At 38.9% G+C, this 22,732-nt stretch overlaps 1 protein-coding gene across 1 annotated transcript in view; it reads right to left on the bottom strand.

The window, feature by feature from the left end:
* LETM1 (leucine zipper and EF-hand containing transmembrane protein 1) overlaps window positions 1–22,732 on the bottom strand; it is a 52,870-nt gene that overhangs the window by 5,717 nt on the left and 24,421 nt on the right. The window contains exons 2-12 of the mRNA XM_031062712.1: window positions 18,752–18,809; window positions 15,161–15,617; window positions 10,417–10,560; window positions 9,608–9,745; window positions 6,515–6,718; window positions 5,943–6,062; window positions 4,770–4,901; window positions 3,977–4,147; window positions 3,199–3,354; window positions 2,305–2,439; window positions 1,552–1,739 (exon numbers count right to left, since the gene is read on the bottom strand). Coding sequence (XP_030918572.1) covers window positions 1,552–1,739; window positions 2,305–2,439; window positions 3,199–3,354; window positions 3,977–4,147; window positions 4,770–4,901; window positions 5,943–6,062; window positions 6,515–6,718; window positions 9,608–9,745; window positions 10,417–10,560; window positions 15,161–15,617; window positions 18,752–18,753 — 1,847 coding nt within the window. The 5' untranslated portion in view covers window positions 18,754–18,809. The remainder of the gene's footprint in view (window positions 1–1,551; window positions 1,740–2,304; window positions 2,440–3,198; window positions 3,355–3,976; window positions 4,148–4,769; window positions 4,902–5,942; window positions 6,063–6,514; window positions 6,719–9,607; window positions 9,746–10,416; window positions 10,561–15,160; window positions 15,618–18,751; window positions 18,810–22,732) is intronic.

Below are 22,732 nucleotides of genomic sequence, written 5' to 3'. Positions count from 1 at the left end.
AAAGATATAGTGCCATGTTTCTGGCATCCTTTTACATATAGAGGCTGGCTGACAGAAAATCAATGAGTCACAGGAAAACAAAAGCTGAGAACTAATCACTTGAGCAATCGAGCTGTTTTGTTCAATCAGCTTCACTTGCTCCTGTCAAAGACCAGACTCTGGGGAAGGAAGGACTAGCAGGTTTCAGATGTTACTCTCTGCTCACTGATCTCATGATTTCTGCATGTATTTTGCTAGTTTGAAGGAACATCTTCCAGCACAGACCCAGCTGAAATGCAGGAGACAGTGAAGCCAATAAATACTAAACAGAAAGGCTTTATCAGTGTAGTCTCAGTTCTTCTGGGCACAGACAGACTTTTATGCAAGGAACATTTCTCATGCTGTTGCTAAATGGCCTGGACATGGCTTGATAAGGACTGCACCATCCTGAAGGTTAAGAGACAAGCCTTTGACAACTAAGCAATATTTAAACTAGTAATTTTCAATCAGCCACAATCACCTACAAAATTATCCAGAAAACCAGCCATTACAAAGTATAATTACATTCAGTACAAGCAGATTCTGCATTGTACTGTTAGTTTACAAATTCAGATGGTTTTGATCAACAGTTTCTCTGTAGTACCATTCATATGGCTGCCTTATTACACAAAATCTGCAACAAATGACCGTTTGCCCTGGGGACTGGAAAACACAGAGCTCAGAAGCAACAAAAGCAGAATCCCTATTTCTGTTTAGTTATGCTCTTTGGGAGCTGCCATACTCTCTTAATGAATCACACAAAGTGGTGCAAGCATAAACCAGATTAATACAGCATTCATGATCACAAACCATGAGAGTTTGTGTCACAGTTTCCAGGTATTTCAGAGTGTGTAACAAGCAGTGTATGACCATTTAACATAGGATTGCCTGATCATCTCCAATAATATTAAGACCTGGATAAGTGTTGATAAATGAATTCTGTAATGAAACTATCAAGAAAGATCTTTAATTGAAAATCTCTGTGTTAAAAAAATTGAAATGAAGTAAATCTTTTGGAAAGGGAATGTGTAAAATGATCTCCTCCCTTCCATTAGATGCATTTCCCCACTTGTCTCAAGACACCCTAGACCCTTGCAATTTTTTTTCCTCACTAACACATTTGTTACTAAATAACAACAAATATGCTCACACACTGTTGTGCACCTTTTCAGTCAATGGCACAGGGTAAAATTACTCTGTGAGGAGCATGACTAAGGGGATGATTTCACCTGCAATCCTGTTAGTGCCAGAGGCATGGGCAAGATGGTAAAATTCTAATCAACACTCGGACTTTCAGAACACCCTCAGGATCTGGGGAATTATACATCCTTTTTTCCTTCATCAGCTCAACCATATTTAGCCTTAGAAGAGAGAAAATCTGCAGCACAATTTTGTTAATTTGATTTTTTAAAAATCAAATATCTTAATATTCTAAACAAGTTATTCACCAATTCTTTTCTAACCACACATCAGATGAAAGCAAGAGTGAAGGTGAACAGCCAGAGACACATCCAGTGCTCCCAGATCACTTACCCAGCAGAAGTATCCTCACCATCCAGCTTTGCATCTGCTGTCTTTTGACTTGTTTCTAACTCTACAATAATTTTGTCTATCTGACCAATCATTCGGTTCACTCTCTTTGTCAGTCTCTTGCTTGCCTTTGACTCTTCCACTGCCTCTTCCTCACCAGTTTTAGAAAGCTCCTTTATCTCTTGCAAGTCCTAGAAGAAATGGTCAAAAGAGACAAAAGCTTTTGCTGGTGTGAATTTGCAACAGCAAACACTACTGACTTCAACCAGCATTTCAAGACAGGAGCCATCTGTAGATGAAATACAAGTCCAGAGACATACAAAGCCAGATGGAATTAGAACAATAAATTTTAACACTGCTGCCTTTTCTATGCACCCCTTAAATGTCATTTTCCACACCTTTCATAAGACTGGATAAGGTTCATTTTACTTATCTTGGAAATTTCTGTAATACTGACATCTCCACTTGCTAAGAAAGAACTGCAGCATGCAGCAGTCAGGCAGCTCCTGTTACCCCAGTCCCATGGGAACAAGAGCAGGAGCATGAATCTCATCTGCTGGGAAGTACTCTAGTGATAACAATTAGGCTTTGAACATGTTACACAAATGAGGCTCTGCATTGTCACACACAAAGTTCATTCACTCAGCTTCCAACTTCAGACTAACAAAGAACCAAGAAAGATAATCTTTAAATTTGGATCACTTCTGCTAAAACTAAACATGAACACAAAAAGAACTTTCATGCCCAATTCTTCACCTCATTATATTCCTGGATATCATCCTTCAATTCCTCAAGCTCCTCCTTTTCCTTTGTTAGTGATTTTTTCTGTTCCTGTAGCTTGGTGCAAGCATCACTGAGCACATCAATCTCCTCCTTGGTGATTTCCTCACCCTGTAACAGAAAACATAGAGAAATTAGTGAAAGGCACATTTGTGATCTCCCTGCAAGATTTTCAGTCTTCTAGCAGAAAAGAGAAAACACAAGATTCTTTTTACATGTTTGGAATCACTACTATCACATTTTGAGGCTAATGCAAAGATTTTAAATGGTAAGGCAGTTAATTTGCTATAGTACTGTTTTTTGAAGTGCACCAGTATTAAGTTCAGCTAATGCAATTGATTATGTGAGTTTCTGAAATTCCATACCTGATCATCTCATTTAAGAATGTTTAACTTCATTCTTGGGCTAAGCAATTAAAACAACTGAGAAACAATTCACCATGTATGGGAAAAGATAAATTACACCCAAAAAAAAGTAAAGTTTGGAAAGTTGAGCTGTAGAAAAGTTATCTTCAATAACAATTGTGAGAATGAGGATGAACATCCATAGTAAGTACACCTGTCTCTTGAAAAGCTCATAATAAAATATGCATGGGCCCATTCCATCTACAGATAGTGCAAATGCCCTCCCAAAACAGGTATATTAATTTCAATAATGCAGAGAGATAAAGGAGATGCTCTGAGATGTTTTGCTCTGACTTCAGCATCTGCATTGGTGAATTTTCAATCCACTAAGTAGTTGTTTTTAGCTGATAAAATGTGATGAGAGGGTTAAAAGTGAAGGGCAGACGAGCAATTTATCACAGTCCTCACATGAATGCTCTGAATCTTTACATTTAAAAGTATGAAAATGTGTGGTTATTCAGATTACCTTAATGCCTTCCAGCACTGGTGCTGTATCTATCAGTGCCTCTGAGTGCACTGCTGCACCTGCCCGTGCCAGTTCTGGTTCAGCATCCATCACCACCTGGCTTTTTTTAGCTTGCAGAGCAGTTGCTTCAAGATCTGCTGCTGGTTCCACCGCTTTCTAAATTTAAAACACCTCATTAGGTTGCATTTAAAAAACCCAAAACATTAGCTGTATTAGCTTCAGTAAAGAATGACTTGTCAAAATAGAAATAGTTGCCAAAGTGGAAACACACATTTTTATGAGAAGAGGTTAAAAAACTGCAACATATAAAGTGGTTTCACATTAACATACCCACTTGTATTTCAAGAACTACTCCTGTGAGCTCCTGAGGCTCAATTCACTAATAAAGCAGGCCAGCAGCTTTTATAGCCAAATATTATACAGCAACATTATCAGGTTAATGACAAACAGAAAGTGCCAAAGATAAGAACATTTAAAATGTGGGGTGCAGAAAATTTAAAACAAACAAACAAACAAAACCACTACCTTTACTACAGAAAAAGAAGTCTTCTCTTTCTGCTTTAATTAAGAAGGAAGAGAAATCAAAGTAAGACTGAGCCAACATTTTATAGTAAACTTTTGTGTTGCAGTCAGTTTAAATATTCTCTCATATCTTCCATACGTGCATTTAAAGTCCAGTTTTTTGCAGACAATACCCAGAACAGAGGCAGTAACTCATAACATGCTAGTGTTCACACCACTTGACATTTACTCCTCAGCAGTTGTGAGCAGAACTTACCATGGCTGCAGCCTCAAGCGTTTCTTTGGCTTTCTCTGCAGCTTCAGACATTTTCTTTTCTTCATTTTCTTTTCTGATGGCTTCTTCTTCCTGAAGTGTTGCTTCCAGTCGTACTTTGTTATCTATTTTTTCACCTTCAACTTCTGCCACTTTCACTTGAGCCTCTTTGGCCTAAAAATAACAGAAGTAGCTAATAGAAGTGTGTATATATATACATGTATGGCTGCATAATGCAGGTTTAGATATCCTGATTGAGATGGGTAGTACAGGTATGCTAATGAATAAAGTCAAAGCCCCCAGGTGTTACCCAATTTTTGCATTTCTCAGAAAAAGATGACTCTCTGTCTTGAGAAAGTTTTCGGTTTTGGTGGAAACATGAACTTTTCACCCTGAAATCATACATGTTCTACATGTTCTTCATTCTCTTTCTCTCAAGACTACCAAAAATCTGCTCTGATAATTTCTCTCTCAGCATAACCTTATGTATTTTTAGGTATTAATGTCTTTCTGTGGCCTGAAGCACTGTTTTTTTGTACGTGAAAGGTGTATTCTAAATCTTCTTATGCTATTACTGTCTGCTGTCATGTAATCCAATATTGCTCTGTGTTTGCTTTATCCTCATATCTCTCCACATACAACACAACTTCTGCCTTTGAAGGTCACACAAATAAACCTAGCTATGATTTAGTTTTTCAAGGAAAAGCAAGGAACTGAGAAGAACATCTACTTGTCTGGGTGGATTTTCAGTCATGACACTGAAAGTTAGTTACACACTATGTCCATCAATACTTACTGCACTGTCTGGTAGTGTCTGAAGGGTTGTTTTGAGCTGATCAGCTGGAGAAAGGGTATCTGGAAGATACATGGCTCTGGATAAAATAAGCAATGAAGTAGGAATTTCCTGGTTCAGGTGCAGATCTAACCACTGTAAGTGCAATACAAAAAACAAGTCTTTAATTTCAGGATGTTTTATTCTTTTTTTACAAATAAAATCAAGTTAAAGTAAATACATTTTTTTTACCACTACTTATCAGTCAATATCCTAACACAGGATTCTTACTCCCAGCTAAGCATTAGAGCCATTTCAATTAAATATAGGAAGATGTATTTTGTTTGAAGAAGCATTTAAAGAAGTATTGAATGAATATTGGAACAAGTGGTTTGTTTCACATGCATCTTAAAATCACAGAACCATTTGGGTTGGGCTAAAGATCGTCCATCTAGTTCCACCTTCCACTAAACTGTTCCTCAGAGCTCCATTCAACCTGGCCTTCAACACCTCCAGGGATGGGGAGTCCACATCTCTGGGCAACCTGTGCCAGTGTCTCACCACCCTCACAGAAAAGAATTTCTTCTGCATATCAAATCTAAACCTGCCCTCCTTCAGCTTAAGGCCATTCCCCCTTGTCCTATCAGTACTGTCCTAGTGAAAAGTCCCTCTCCAGCTTTCCTGTAAGCCCCCTTTAGGTACTGAAGGTTCTCTAAGGTGTCCCTGGAGCTCTTTCTTCTTGAGGCTGAACAACCCCAACTCCCTCAGCCCATCTTCATAACAGAGGTGCTCCAGGCCCTTGTAATCAACTTAGTGGCCTCCTCTAGACATGTTCCAACAGACCTTCCTCTAAACCAGGCAACACCAAGAGACAACTGATCTACTAGGTGAAAAATTCCTTTGAGCAAGATAATAACTGACAAGACAAACTTTCAAAATTGCAAGCATATTTCAGATATGTTAAATTTGAAGTATCTATCTGCATCATCAAAACATCATGGTCAAAAGGCAGCAACCCACAGCTACCAGACACTTACAAAGTACATGTGACAAAAGCTTATTAAGAAGAAAGACTGTTTTAACCAAGCCTTTAATGAGAACAGAATCAAAATGACTGCTCAGAGTCAAGACAAAAACCAGAGCATCGGAGCTAATAATTGGAATTAGGTCTGTGTACTGAGTCTTGCAAAACCATACCTGTTTGAGCTGTTCCTTGAGACGCTCCTCTGTCACACCAAGAGCTCTCATCCCTCGGGCACGACAAGCTGCCTGCAGTTCTTTAACAGTCAGGCTATCAACTCCTTCTTCAGCAATCATCTGCACAATGGAAAGGAAATCTGACCGTGTTAGAGCTCACAACAGAGGCACCACCAGCACTGCACAGCCACGTGTTACAACAGCCACTAGGGGCTGCTGTGCTAACACAAAACAGCCTCAGCTGCTCCCACTGCTCCAGCATGCACAGCCAACCCCTAAGCTGATACTTCTACCAGCTCCCTTACAAATTATAGTTTCATAAAAATGTTTTTCTTTGTGATATAATTATTTTCATTTCAACTAATGGTAGATTAAAAAATATCAGTTTTTTCTTAACAAATAAGGACGCTCCTGATTTTAAGCTCTTCAAGCCTTTTTGTTCAAAGTTCTCAAAAAAGACAATTAGAACAAAAAAGGAAAATGCCTAGAAAAACAAACATACATATATCCACACACACCCATTACTGTTATGTGTCAAAATTATTACACAGTGCCTATTCAGAATGACTCACCTTGTCATCTGCTTTTATGCTTCTCAACCTCATTGTCAGCTGGAAGCGGAGAAAGTTATTTGTCCCAATTGACTGAAGTTCCAACAATTTACAAAGTGCCACCAGCTGAGGCCTGGTCAGATTGTCCAGCGTCAACTCATCTTCAAACAGTTTAGAGAACCTTAAGATCTCCTCATTACTGGGTCTTTCACCAGTTTCCCTGATCTGTGAGAAAAAAACAAACACACACTAAGCTTTTCAAAGCAGATGTTATAGTTGGGCATTATTTTGAATAAGAACACTCTCCTCGTTTGCCAAGCACTTTGCAACAGTTTTGGGATAAGAAATAGCACATAAGGAAGGAATGAAAGAAGTACTTAAAAAAACAAACAACTTACTTATATAGGCAAAAGAATTGATAGTGCTGACAGTTTCCAACAACACTGCATAATGGACTTAGGATAAAACTAACAAAACAAAAATTAGATGCACCTGTACACTAAGGAGCAGGTCTAGCTGAATTGCACTGCCATGAGATACCTCAAAATATATATATACACCTCTGAGTTACTAAATAGTTGCTGCAGGAGTCACACAGGCAAATATTTGTTCTGGTACCATATTTACTAAACACAGAAACAAGTAAGATAAAGATGGGAAGATAAAGTAAGACGTTCAGCCAACGGCAAAAATTTTGCAACACTTGTGTCCCCATGAAACACAGATTCAGACACTTCATTACCTACTTCTCTTCATTTGTTACAATACTCTGGCTTTCAATTCCTAGATGTTCTGCAGCACCTCGGTGCAAATGTTTTTGCACTTCAAGTTATTCCAAAGTATAAAGCAATGTTTGGGAAAGGACTCTGCATCCTTTGTGATGGCAGGTTCTAGGTAACTGCTTATACAAATGCAAAGTTAACACATCTTCAGTGATGTGTTAACAAAGAATTCCCAATCATTAAACCCAATTATTGGATGCTGAAATAACAGCTCAAAGAAGTAGGAGAAAAATTCCCTGGTCTCATCAGGTCACAGTAAAGCATTATCACCTGTACAGATGTTGATTTTTCTAAGTATGCCACCAAAAGCTTATTAGTGACATCACCACATCAAAGATCTACAGAACTTACAATTACGTACTCCCAGTCTTAACATCTTCAGTCTAATCACAGATATAAAAAAAATAACTTTTCCCAATACTTCTACTTTTTTTAACTCTTGTAAAGAAAACATAAAACTAGGTGATATCAAGTACAGTTTGAAAACGTAACATTACCTGTACTGCCTGACTTATCATGCCTACCTGTTTTACCTGCAAACTCAAATATTTCAGTGAACAGCTACTGAGTACAGAAAAAGGTAAAAATCAGGAGGTGAGATGGCCTTGAGCCCATTAACCTCCAGGATACTTTTGTACAAAGAAACCATCTTGAAGAAAGAAAGTTCAAAGGCCTTGTTGTTCCACTTTGCCAGTGCATTCACCACAGGAGCCAAAAATGGCACTTCAAAAACACAGGAAGTATTTTCTCCCTTGTTTAAAGATGTTTAAAGATTTTGACAGAGCCAAGCATGTGTTTCTTGAAAGTACAAACTGAAGCTTTCTAGTACATCATTAGCTACAAAGCAACAGAGACAAATTCTGGAATTATGCAGCAGATACATTAAGTCTGCAATCAATGGCTCTTGCAGTATCAAATACTTCACCACAGAAGCCACTGTTAAAGAATAGCAAAAGTAGGAAAGAAACATTGAAGCTGCTTCTTGCTCTGACATTTATTATCCGGTACTGTGAAATGAGATCAATGAAGTTTGTCTCTGTGGCACAAATGAGAAATATAAAGCTCTAAAAAGCACACCCACACACACGAAATGCAGGGCTTGAAACTTCTTTTTTAGTCATCAGAGGAACTTGGGACTTCCTCCAGCAAATGTGGAGTGAAACATCATTTATTTCCATGAAAATTAACGGCTAAATGTAAATTCTCAGTAGCAGCTCTTCCAGAAGAAAATGAAATGTTCTGAACATGAAGCATGAGTGGGCAAGTTCCCAGAGCCTGCAGGGGCAGTGCCTCAGCCACTAACTGCTGTAACTAACCACTTACAATGTTCTGCAGATTCAAAAGAACAGAAACAGATGACTGCAGAGAGGCTGCACAGGGACTTTGCAAGAAGTTACTGACTGGCAAAATTTGCCACTATGATTATGTGAGGTGATCTATGTGGCACGATCAACATCATCTTATCACTCCACACTTCAAGTTCATGTCTGAAACCCCTGGGCTCATGTGCCTTTTTCTGTGCAAATACACACTCTCTTCAAAGGAGGGGACCCCTGCCTTTCTTTCAACAAAGCACTTGGTGATGCTGCTGGCTCCACCTCTTATTCAACAGTCCCACAATTAAGAGAAATCAGAGCTAAGGACTGTCCTGAGAAGACTAAAGAAGGCATTTTTCATCTCTCCAGGGAGTACCTTATTCTCACCTACAGTCTGGTGAAAGGAAATACTGTGAAACCTAAAGGCCATTAATGCAGGAGGCAGATGTCTGACACTTAAGACTCTCTGTCAGCAACTGAACTTAAATAGGAAAATTTTGCACAGCAACTACCTTCTAGCTAAACCTCAGATTATACCACATTCTAGCCAGTATAGCAACTGTGCACTTAAAAACAAGTTTTTACAAGCAGAATTAAATTGGACCAAAAAATTTACTTTTCCCCCATTAAGTTTCAATCAGTTAATTAGGAATGAAGTCCTCTCCCAGTTTTCATACCGCATGTTAAAAAAAAAAAGAGGTCAAAACCCATATGAGTAACCACTGAGAACACCAATGTTTCACGTTAGAGTTAACCTATTAACAAATAAGTGAACAAGAAACAAATGAGCAGAAATATAGTGCTTCTAGAATTAGAGAGTAAAAGCACCAGCTAGAACACCAAAGTTAATAATAGGAAAACTTCATCACACTGACAAAAAAAGAAATTTATCCTAAAAAAAACAACTACTACATGCTGTTTCTTCAAGTCCAAAATATAAAGGTATATGATGATTACCATAGGCTTGGTTTTTTTTTTTTTGTAGGAAGAGAGAACATATTTTCCAAATTTTTTACCTTTTGAAAGAATGTTGAAAAATCTTTTGTAACATTTCCCTTGGCTGCTTTATTTTTTAAGGCCATCTCCTCAATGGTGTCTTGAAGAAATTTAGCCAATTCAAGCTTTACTCTCAATTCTTTCTTCAATCTTTCCTCCTGTTAAAAAAATATTTGTTGTTAAAAGTTCCTGCCAGAAATACATGGACTAAACATAACTCATCTGGGGACAGAAGTGAAGTGGAGTAATTCTGAACTTCTGCTATAACACACACATTCCAAAGGGGCTTTCACTCTTCCCAAAGATCCCCAAATCACACTGAACAAGCTGAAGAGCTCACTGTGTGCTCTGAAAGCAAAAATTTGTGGGGCTCTTTCAGTGGGTTTTTACAAACCTCTAACAATTCTGAGAAAACATAACTAGTAGAAATAAAGCGTAAGAAGCTACTTTAAATTTTAAGAATACATATGGAAAAACTTGTATCAAGACTTAATACTACAAATGTTACAATGTCTAATTTAATACAACCAGAAAAACAAAATAGCTTTAGTTCTCCTTTGTAGGAGTCATAGAAAATGGAAATGAGGATAGTAGAAAAGACAAGAGAGGCTTTCAACCCTGACAGCTTAGCATCTGCACATATCAAAACCAGGATGGGACTGGTTCATTATTATATGTTCAAAAGTGAAATCTTCAAAATAAGGAAGATAAAGGCATTACTCCAATACTGAAAAAAACCCAACGTTTTTAGACTTTTTCTAATTTTTTTACCAAGAAATTTCTAATTTTTTTTTAAATATCCCTGGATTATAAATTCAGACCTGCTTACCTTTTTAGACTTTGTCTCAAATGTAGAGGGAAGCATATTAGGGAACAACTTAAGAGCTACTGGAAGTAAAAATTCCATAAATGGGACAACAAGAAAAACCAAGAAAGGGACCAGGCGAAAAAGATCAGCACATATTCGAAGAAACTGGAAGAGAAAAAAAATATTGATAAGCTAATATTTAAATACTTATTTTAAAAATACTTGATTTGGTCATCTAATTGTCACTTAGGCCCACATACATATATTCGCTATGAAGAAATTTTAAAATAACACCAAAAAAGGATGTGACAAAGTCAGTTTTTAGTGGTTTTTTTCAAGTTGCTACATACTAGAGAGTGCTGGAGTTTCACCAGTTTTCAACACTATAGAAAGTATTTCAAAAGCCTCACTGTGTCTCAATAGGATTATTGAACAAGTATCTCATTTAAACCTCTTAAAAGCACCTGAAAACAGGAGGTGGTCATTTGTTGTCATTAAAGCTGCTTAACTTCTTTTATGCATCTTTATTTGTGCTCCACCACTTCTTACATGCATGAGCTACTATGGAATAAGTAATCAAGAGTAAAATGAAAGATCCCTCCCCCTCTGCCTTATAACAATTGTAATGTACATTTAAATCCAGGGTAATGAGCCCAGCTTGGTAGATTTTTTTTTAAATCACTGCATTTCCAGAGCAGTAATCCTCTGAAGCAGGTGGTGTTTGCTACTGAATCTTGAACTGCATGAAATAAATACTGTCCTTGTGCTTTCTGTAGACTCACAAATATATATACCAGGCTGTACAGTCTATTATTAAATCTTTCAGTAATTGTTGAAAGCTTCATAACTCAGTTTATACTGGGGAGTGAAGATCTTGCTTGACTCTACTTCCTTTTACAAAAGAAAAACCTGGTTGTTGGGAATCCCATCAGCTCCTAAATCAGAGCTACACTCTGGTACTCCACTGCCACAGCACTGTCATTCCACATCAAGACTTGATAAACACAGCTCTGAGTGGCAAAAACTGGCAGGATAAATGCAATTACAACAGTAAACCCATGCTGCCCACTCCAGCCCCTCACCACAGTTCATGGCAATCAAGGGGAACAGCAGTAACAACCAGCACAGACCTCCATGTCCTCAGGACTGATTTGCTAGAATACAAAACCTGTAAAACTCCATTCAGAATTTTCTTACCATAAAACCAGCCAAAATCTTAAGCACTACTCTATGTGGAAGGCACATGCTCTACAGATTCAAAGTCTGGCATTTTTCTTTGTACATAAAAAAATTCAGTTTCCCAGAAGGGATGCTTTGGTCCATTGTTTTGAGGCTCAAGGATTTTTCCATTCATTCCAACAATGGAAGGCAAATGACTACCATGGAGTTAAAAAACAAAAAAAAGTAAGAAAGTTTGGAAGAAAATTTTAAAACTCAGAAGAAAAGTAGATTTTCCCTAAAAAAAACCCTGAAAAATTTCTATAGTGTACAGAATTCCTATTTTTCCCCAGTCTCTATTCTCAGACAGTGCGTGCAAGTATTTTTACAAGATCCATATCCAAGGAAACAGTTTTACCACCGGATTAAGGCAACTTAATGCTAACCTGAGACGAGGTATAAGGAGCCATGAAGGTGCACTGGCAGTCATAGCACTGATCCAGCTAAAACTGACCCATAAATACATAGACAGACAGGGGAAAAAGGATCAGTACAAACCAAGTGGGGGTGGGGCAGGAAAACTTGATTTAAGCACCGAGGTTTTCACAGCAGCACTGCCCTGGATCAGCTTGCACAAATCATGGCACTGCACCCTCGGCTAACTCCAGGAAAACAGCTTTCTGCAGGAACCTAATACAATGGTGTACGATTACACACACAGGATTTGGCAGCACAGCACCAGAACCTTGTGACTCCCCTGTATCTGCTCCTACAGCTGGGTGTTCCACTCTTCCCTCCTCTGCAGGGAAGAGTTTGTAAAGCTGGCAGACTTGCCACAAACTCCCTTGGGTTTGCCACCTCACTGCCACACCCTGAACCACCCTGCTGCAGGAGCCAGCAGTTAGGTTTTTTTAAAGTCAGTACCATGTCTTACTTCTTCCTTTTTACTTCTGCCTTTTCTCCTAAGTGTAGATCTGTGACCCTGCTGAATCCAAACCCTGCCAGCAATTGTACAAGCAGAATTTTGGAATTGACTTTTAGTTTACATAAGCAATAGGTCCCTTTGCATTAGCCATGCTGCAATTGCATGTTCATGTCGTTAGATTACTTGGATATATTTCCATTATTGCCTCCAAAGAGGAAGGAAAGGGCAGGCAGAAATAACTCATTTGTCAGTCTGCATGAAGATAAGATTTCTCTAGGACCATCAGCTCATGTGCCGCTTAATACTTTTAAAGCAGTATATACATCAACTTTTACTTTATATTTTTTAAAGTTCAGGAGGTAATCCAGCACCAAAATGTTTAGACTTCTTTAAATCAGTCAGTATACTAGAATTTAAGGTCGAACTGATAAAAAAAATGAGCTGTGTTGAAACAAACTTGAACTAAGGTTTAAAAAAACCCTAAAAGGGTTTTTTCAGCTGCAGCCTGGTTTGCTTTTCAGTGACCCTGGGTTCTGAACCTACCATGCCCTCAACTCCAGAGACACAATGTCCACTTCCTCCAAATACAGAAAACAAAAAACCTAGACTGAAAAACTAATATTACTGTAGTTATTAAAACTATTTTCTCTACATCTCCTACACTGGATTTGCATGCATATAAACACATACTTACATTGTTATTATTAGATCAGAGATAGGCTACACCAATGTAAATACTAATTTATATCTGCAAACAAATAAATGGCCATTTCATTAAACAGAGAATTAATACTGAAAGTGAACATTTGCACAAAAAGCAAATCTAGGAAGGCCAAATGCCAGAGCACTACTTAAACATGAGCAAAACAGCTCTATCATCACTAGATAACAAAATCAAAATGTAATCAAATTAATAAATCCATCAATTGATGGAATATTACTGCTGTTCATATAATTTCTCAGAAGTATGGCTCAGTAAACATGAAAGAGGCAGAAAAATCAATGGTTCCAATCTTCCCCCTGGAGAATTTCCCATTCTGTTTTAAACCATGAATTAATTCGTCTCGCTTGGCTTTTCAAGTTCCCCAAAGCTCTCAATAAACCAGCACAAGCCAGAACTGCTACTTCAAGAAGTCCTGCAGTCCTCACCTTCCCCTATCCTCAGTTACTCTTTCTGGTACTCCATAATCCCCTCTCACGTCAGCAGAGGCTGTTTTATTTATTGCTGAGGCCCGTCTCAGCTGGATCAGCTGCCAAGCACTCTCTTGTAGCAGCCAAGGAAGATGGCAGAACTGGAGGAGCCTGAAGATGCTGAGACCATGGAGCAGAGGAGTCTGATCGGAAAGCACACCCACCCAGAGACAGAAACTGATACATGTAACAATTTTTGCTACTTGTCTAACCTTGTGAATTTAGGAAGAATTTTCATACTGCATTTAAGATGTGATGGGTGATGGGTTTTAATCACACACCAAATTGTTCAAATGTGACCAACTTTTATCAGGAAATGATAAAAACAATGAGCAGATACTTGTATTTTTGACCATTTACGGGAAGTTTTGAGGGCAGAGATGTGAACTCAGCCCATTGTGTGTGCAGGTGTACAAACTGCAGAGAGCCACACTGCCCACAGGCAGCACTCAGCACTTTGCCCCAGAGCACACACACCTTCTGCCCTCCAGCTTTTCTTCTGGAACATCTTTCCAGCAACAGCTGAAATGCTTTTTTTTTTAATAAAGGCAGGAAGACAGACTTGAATTTTTAATCTCTATAAACTGCTTAAACAGCTTGTCCTTAAAAACAGTAAAATGAGAACTGTCAAATCAGCATGTTTGATATTTTGCCAATGAACTGAAGTTGAATATCAATTATTCTTTCAAAAAAAAAAAGAAATTAACAATACCAGCTTAATATTTTGCAGTCTTGTCATATATGAACTCACATCCAATGTTTTTAAATACCCATATAACTTTCCATTCTAATTAAATATGCCTATTTCATGCAAAACCTGAAATTACTATTGAAATTCATACACATTATCCAAATTTGAAAGCAATCACATTTTGCACTCCAGATTTCATTTCTCTTTTCTTTAAAATAATCAGTTGCATTTTTAGTTTCATAAATGTAAGCAACATGCCATAAATAAAGGAAATATATCTGGGCTAAAATTATTTCAGATATAATTCTAACTGAGATAGCACATCATCAATCATGCATTTCAGCCTGCAGCTTTTATCCCATTCAAAAGAACCCCATTAAGCAACAAATGGGAACTGAACTGGCACAGATTTAACATTTAATAGCAGTGTTTACTAGCAATGTTTACTAGCAGTTTCCCACTATTTTTCCAAGTGGAGTGAAAAAGCAGAGAAAACGACTGTATATGACACATGGCTGGGAACTTGAGAACAAACCCCAGTTGCTGCCCATGTGACAAAACAGAAGAATCCTCTGCTGTTCCAACAAGAAAATAACAAATTTATCTTCAATAATGGGGAACATAGGAAAAAAATTTTGGGGTAATACCCAAAAATTTCAGCATCCACATAGTGAAGAGGAAGGAAACACACTGAGGAATTTTAATTCTAGGAACAGAAGACAACAAAAAGCAGTAACTCGGTTCTAATAAACAGAGCAATCACTGAGGACACCCAGAGGAAAGTGGTCTTTACTCAGTACCTGTCTCCGCTCCCGACGAGACAAAGTGTTCCCGTGCAGGATTCTCCAGAGCATCCTCGCAGCTATTTTGGTGTCAATCCACAGCAACCGAAACCCGTGGTAATAGTGCTTCAGTTCATCCACAATCCTCTGCCCAAGAGATTTCTTTACAACTTCCACTTCTGTTGGACTATATACAGGACCTCCTTCTTCCAGCTTCTTGTTTTTGTCCTTTAAGGACTTGAGTGACTTTTCAACTATGGAGTCATCTTGAAGAGGACGTGAAGAATGCCACCACCTAACTGGAAGGTACTGGGGACCTAAAACACCCAGGGTTGCTAGTGGCGTCCATGAGCCAGAAGAGCTCGTGAGAGTGAAGTGTATCTGCTCAGATCCTTTAGTCCAACAACAATAGTGAGCTTTTCTGGAGTAGGCGTAAACAGGAGGGACACTAGTGCAATATTTAAAGTGTACAGTCCTTCAAAAGAAAAAAGCATTCAAGAATTAGCAACAGATCATCAGCTATTTCTAGATATATATTTGCACAGATATATATATTTATGTATTTATAAAACACAAAATTTGAGAAATATCTACTGCATATTTAAGGGAAAAATATTTTTTATTATTAAAACCAATGTCTATACATGAAAAGAACATTTGGCTTTACTTCATGACAAAAAAGAATTAACCCACAGGGAATTTTCCATTATACGACTGTGAAAAGGTATTTTATTTTATTCCAATTAAATTAAGAGCAGCCACCACATATGCTTTCCATTTAGAAAGCTACACTTGAAAACTAATTGTAATTTCATAAAACTAAATGTAAATTCATAAGTAACATGAAGTCCCTTCTATTACTTCTTCTGTTTGTGCAAAACATTCAAGACAAAAAAAAATATAAATTGTATACTTGGGATAGGTGCTGAGTCAGAGAATTAATACCAGAGGAATCCGATTTCATTTGAGTTCCTCTCTTACCACCTCCATGCATCCAGTTTTCCTTATTCAGCACAACCTTTTGTAAAAACTTCCATCACAGGACTGAGCTGGGACAGAGAGAACCAACACTCTTCTACCTTGTTCAGAACTTTCCTCTTTTCTTTAATTAAATGTAAACTGAAGTTAGCAGGGAAGCACTGCTGAAACACCACTAACACTCCAATATACACAGAAGAACCACTTGTTACATACAAGTAGGATTGTACATGCTTTTAATAAAAGATGGGGAAAAAAAAAATAGCAGATAAAATATTTCATATAAATGAGTTCCATTAGTGTCCCTCAAACTGAAATACCAGCAGTAAGACATCGACAGGACAGAACTGACTGAGGTGTTTTCTTCATGGAGCCAGTGAAAAACAAAAACCATGAAAGCAAAATCAGAATGTGTTTTTGTCTTCAGCCAATGAACAGAAAATAGGTTCAAGTGTCTTTACAGGTCTTAGTAACATTTTAAGGAAAAAAGGTTTATCATACACTTAAAAGTGCTAGCCTCAGTCATTCAATTTTCAGACAGAAACACTTTTTGAATTTAATTATTACACACTCAAGAGAGCTTTAATTTACTTTAATGGTTCTGTCTACCCAATGTTATTCAAATAGACCTTTGTACAAAAAAATTACTAAATTATGACTTTTTAAGGACACACTATTTTCTAGTTTAAACTGAAGTTTTAGCATCTGACCATTCAATGGTCAGACAACTGTTGGAACATACACAGTTACACAAAACAGTCTCTTGGCTCACATTTACACAGATATTAACTAGTAAGAATTACAGTTTAATTACTTTAGGAAAATAACTACATATTCAAAACCAGATTAAAACACCTGCATAAATCCATCCACCCTGACTGCAAGGCATTTCCCAAAAGCAGAGCTCCAGGCCTACAAGCCAAGTTTCACCTACATACATTGACACTCTTCTGCATGGCAGAGAGGAAGAAAGCTCTGACAGCAGAACTGGTTCTGAGTCTGCAGGGAATAAAAATATTGCAAGAAATGTGCCTCTCTGAACACACTTTCATAAGAAGGATGTCAGACACACAATTCCTATCCCACCTGTCCTCAGTACTTATCACTAGAGTCCCGTGCATTCCGATCTGTGTCACGTGGGGTGTGGGCATTAGTTTCTCATATTTTAAGTGACAACATTATATTAATAGCAGCTTTGGTTAGGGGAAAAAAAAAACAAAACAAAACAAAAAAAAACCCCAAAACAAAACAAATAAAAACCCCCAACCCAAACCTTTTCAATAGAAAAAGATTTTCTGTCCCAATATTCTGCTGCTCATTTCATCACAGAATCATAGAATGGTTTGGGTTGGAAGGGACCTAAAGACCACACAGTTCCAAATCCCCTGCCACAGGCAGGGACTCCTTCCACTATACCAGGTTGCTCAGAGCCCCATCCAGGCCTGGCCTTGAACACTTCCAGGGATGGAGCATCCACAAATTCTCTGGGCAACCTGTTTCAGTGCCTCACCAGCACAGGGCAAAGAATTTCTTCCTTATAACTAATCTAAACCTACTTTCTTTCATTTTAAAGCTATTCCCCCTTGCCTTGTCACTCCATTCCATTGACAAAAGTCCCTCTCCAGCTCCCTTGTAACCCCTTTAGGTACTGGAAGGTGCTGTAAGGTTTCTCCGGAGCCTTGTCTTCTCCATGCTGAAGAACCCCAACCTTCTCAGTCTTCACAGGAGAGGTGCTCCAACCTAACAGGTTTAAAACCATAACTTTCCAGCTTTCCAAGAGATATCTTACACAGTAACATACTAAAAATACATATTTGAAAAGGTTTTATGTATTTTAAAAAATTAATAATCATTAATTCTACAGCAAGTGATATGGAACTAACATGTCTAAAAAAGAATTGGTTTGTTTTGTGTTAGAGGGTTGTGTCTAGGGACACATCCTTATGTTAAATGAAAACTCAGGAAATCAAAGAATAGACCCTGTATCCTGAGCAGTTAGTTTATAAATACAGAACAGAACTGGTATTTTAACATTCCAAGGAAAGGTGTTCGGAAATTCTTAACTACAAGTATGCCTTGTGAGCCAAATCAGGAACAGAGAATGGATTCTGCCAACATTCAACTCCTTCAGCTCCATAAGGGCACACAACAGCTGGATTTGTGACCTCTTTTCAGAAGAGGACACCGTCACCCAAGGCTGCAACATACAATAAACTCCTTTCTTTAGTTTAACAGAGATCCCACTCAGATGCTCTGCATTTTTATCTGTCAACTGTGAATTTCAACTAGCTGCAACTGAATGTTTACTCTATGGAACTCCGTGGAGAAAGTATGCAAGAAGCTCATCAAATCCCATTATGACACCTGGAATTACCCAAGATAGACACTAATATTCTACAGCTTTCACATCAAAAGTGAAACAAACAGGGAGGAAGTGGGCAAAAGGGGGAAGATTTCACTTTCTTTCTTCCACACACAACCAACCAGGTGAAGCGAGTAACGCTCAAACTTCCTTTAACCTGTCATTAACACAAGCTGGAGCTAACATTTTAGCACTTTGTCTAGATTTAAACCTACATTCTATGACAGTATACTAACTGATAGTCCAGAAAAACATTCATATTTACTCACATTTTGTTTGCCAGCCTCAGGGATGTGCAGCTAAGACATGCCCGATCTCCCAAGTTACCTAGAAAAATGCCAATAATTAGCACCAATTCTGAAATTCAGGAAGACATTTATCCATGTAGTGAACTGCACACAAATACATGAGTGAAAAGATTAATCTTTACATAGAAATGACTATGCTTGAAAGCACAAAAAGATGTCGTTTAACATGCAGAGTTGAATTCTGTGGATGTGTGAGGTTGGTTTCCTCTTGTTCAACTGTCTGAAGACAGGTTTCCAAGTCCCTCAGGCAAGAAACTATATTGCAGAGGAAATTCACTGAAAGCAAATGTAATTTTTTAACAGCTCAATGACAACATAGTATCAGATGATCCAAGTGGAGCCCCTGCCAAGTGTTTAGGATTAAAACGGCTTTTTGGTTTGTTTTAAGCAAAACAAATAAAACACAAGCAGGAACCTAAAGAGACTTCACTAGAGAGGTGGAACCACAACACCATTTCAATACACTGCTGCCCATTTTGATTAGCACCTGGTAAAAATAGCTCTACTCCAAGATCTCTCTGCAAAGGAGAGAAGGGAGGGGTGAGAGCCTGACCCAAAGCACGTGAAAAGTTAACTTTGCAGAAAACACTGTATCCCTCAACATGAATTTTATTTGAAACACTACCTCAGGATGAGTCCTAATAGCAGCTAATAAAGTTCAAAAGAAGGGCTGACAGCTACATCTGAGCACCCTCTATCCAGCTACACAGACAAACAGCATCCATTCTGGAAATAAATTGAGAAGATCATCAAATCATGAATCATCTAAGTCGTGTGCTTCAGTAAATGGCCATGTCTGAAAGTCTTCCAACCATAGAAGAAGCATAAAAAACATAAAATGCTACCAATCTACAATCACTGAAAGTCATTCCTGATCCTGCTAGAAAGGAATTCATCTTCCTAAAGCAACTTTAAAAATAGATCTTGTATTAACACCTTGCTACAGTAACTCAACAGGTAGCTACTGCCAAGAGCAAAAAGACTTCTGGACAGATCATTAAAAAAAATCACACAAGCAAGACTTCAAATGTGTTGACTCTTTGGCCAATCTTTTCAGAATTCACTGTAACCAAAATAAAATTTGAAGGCTGGATAGAGTAGGCATACTGTGGAGTTTGCTTCTCCCATCTGGAACCTACCATTTCTGGTCAATCCTAAGAGACAGCAGGATACAAAGATCATTTCAGAGTCCATGGTACCCTTTCCCACCACCAAAGCCAAGACATGGCCTATGACAGAATCTAAAGCAGACAACTGTATCTGAGAAAACACAGCTCCCAATGCTGATGGCCAAAAGCCTTCCCCAACAAAATACCCTAATTATTAGGGGGAAATAGATGCTGCCAAAATCAGATGGGACAATCAGAAAGTACAGAATATAAGTTAACTTATCTGAGGAAAATATTGATAATCAAGGGATGTCCCATGCTAAGTAGACTCTGAAGAAATTACAGCAAAAGCTGTGGCATTATTAAGTCAAAGAATTCACCCATGTCAAGTTGTATCAAACTCTAACACTCACTGCCACAAGTAGAGCCAGGGAAAAACTGTCTATTTCTGGCTCAAAAAGCAAGCCCTGAGAATCTGTGAAGGCACTGTGATACTCTCCAATATTTACAGAGAGAACAGTAGCTAAATAACAACCGAAGAGGCCAACCTAGAAGGACATCCCTGCCTCAAGAAGCAGCTGAGCAAAGCAGAGAAGTACTCAGTGTCTGGAGGGATAAGTCACAGCACAGTAATCTGTCTCACCCAAGTGCCAGGAAGCCCACAAAGCCTTATGTGCCTAAAGCAAGGGTCCTGCTAGGAGAGGGCATTGCCTGCTATGGACAGTGCCCCTAGAACTAGGAGGGATGCTCTGGAACTCAACTGGCTTGGAATATCTCAGATAGAACTCCATAGCAGCAAGACACTTTCACCTCACTTACCTTCTTTCCAACCAGGCTCATTAAATGTTAAGGAATGGGTCAAAGAACAAAATTCCAAGGTTACCATAAGAAAACATGCTAAGGTTCTTGTTGTACAGCACATTCAGAGTGTGAACAGGCTAACAGAAAATGTTAATTCCAACTGTGCCAGTTCTGACCAGAGCTCTTTAGGTTTTGCAGTGTCTCTTATAACCATGTACCTAGGAGTAAACCAGCCCTGAAATAAAAGATATACTTCCTTCAAAAGGGGGCAAAGTCCATAATCCTTGCTTCTGGGATAATACAGACATCCAAAAGCATCTGAACAAGGTGAATGCTGCTTAACCATACTCAACACTGCTCATTTAAGAAACCTGCACTGGCTTAGTAAGAAAGAAGGGCAGTAATGCCAGAGAAGCTGTATGTTAACATGTTCCTCATGGAAAAACAGTCATGGGAAACTTCATACTTGAATTTAATGAAGCATGAAACCCGAAGTTCTTAATGTAGAATAGCCACACTGTTACCGTGTTCAGAATTCTTAAAAATAAAATGCTATCCTGAAGTCACTCCCTAGAGAAGTGTAAGCTTGCAGTACTTAACAGTCTGATCTTCACAGGAATAACGTTTAGGATTCTTAGAAGCACTTAGCTTTAACTTAATCTTAGACTACTTACACGTAAAGCAAAGAAGATGAGCTAAGTAAAGCAAAACAATACAGGAAAAAAATACAACATACAAGAATGTGTTAATAGATTAACACCCCAAATAAAAGTATAAAAGTGCCAATAACCACAGTGCACCACAGCACCCTAATTATTTGATTCTATCACAACATTTCAGCTTAGGTTGTCTAAGATTTATAACAACCAAAATTGCAGCAATCATTAGCAGTACTTTTTATGCTATGCCACAAGAATAATCAAAGCTCCCATCTAATTTGAAGGTACATGGATGTGCTTTTTCCCCACTTTAAATAAACTGGGTGGTTAGGATACCCCAGGTTTTTGTTCAGGACACTGTCCAGGCTTAACCTAAATAAATGACTCTACAACAGTAGCTCACAAAACCCGTCAGTGAGAGGAAGATACCACACTTGAGTGACTATTGGTAACCAAGAGGACAGCTGTTCTTTGCAAGGAACAAGCATCCCTACAGCTCATCAGGTCTGCCTGGATGTGAGCGTGCAGCTGCCCAGCTCTCAGTGACAGCACTCCCGTGACAAGTCGGGGCCCTGTGTCAGCGACAGGCAAGTCCTCACTCACCCCCTGCCATTCCAGCCCAGGGTCCTGTGTCAGTGACAGGCAAGTCCTCGCTCATCCCCTGCCATTCCAGCCCAGGGCCCTGTGTCAGCGACAGGCAAGTCCTCACTCACCCCCTGCCATTCCAGCCCAGGGCCCTCCCTGTGTCAGTGACAGGCAAGTCCTCGCTCACCCCCTGCCATTCCAGCCCAGGGTCCTGTGTCAGTGACAGGCAAGTCCTCGCTCATCCCCTGCCATTCCAGCCCAGGGCCCTCCCTGTGTCAGTGACAGGCAAGTCCTCTCTCACCCCCTGCCATTCCAGCTCAGGATGTAAAGAGCAGCCACAGGCCTCACATACCTCACAAGTTATCAGTTGTTTCATTTTGTTGCCACAAAGCTTCAGCAACCAGAGATATTTAAACTGCCAAATTATCTTCATTATTAATCAGTATCACACGATGCGCTTCCTTTTTACTTTCCTAAGCTTCCAAAGCCACTTGTAAAAAGGCAAATTAATGTTTTGCCCATAACACAGACTAAGAAAACATCCCCTTGTGCTTTCATAGAGAGAAGAAGCATATGACTAGTGACAGCCCCAGTTCACACCCAAGCCGCGCCAAGAGCAAGGCAGGCAGGACCGAGAAGTAGTAACTAACGCGTTCCTGCCCTTTAACAAAAAGCACGTGTTTTTCCCCTCCCAAACCAGCCGGCACTTAGGAGACACGCGTGTCCCAGTCCCCTTAGGATAAATCATCCCCTCCAAGCACGCTGCCGCGGAAGCACATGCCAAGAGG

This window comes from Geospiza fortis, unplaced genomic scaffold (genome assembly GCF_000277835.1).
Source record: "Geospiza fortis unplaced genomic scaffold, GeoFor_1.0 scaffold730, whole genome shotgun sequence".
NCBI classification, from domain to species: Eukaryota; Metazoa; Chordata; class Aves; order Passeriformes; family Thraupidae; genus Geospiza; species Geospiza fortis.
The sequence above is the reverse complement of the archived record's forward strand: the minus strand, read 5'-3'. Positions and strand labels throughout refer to the sequence as shown.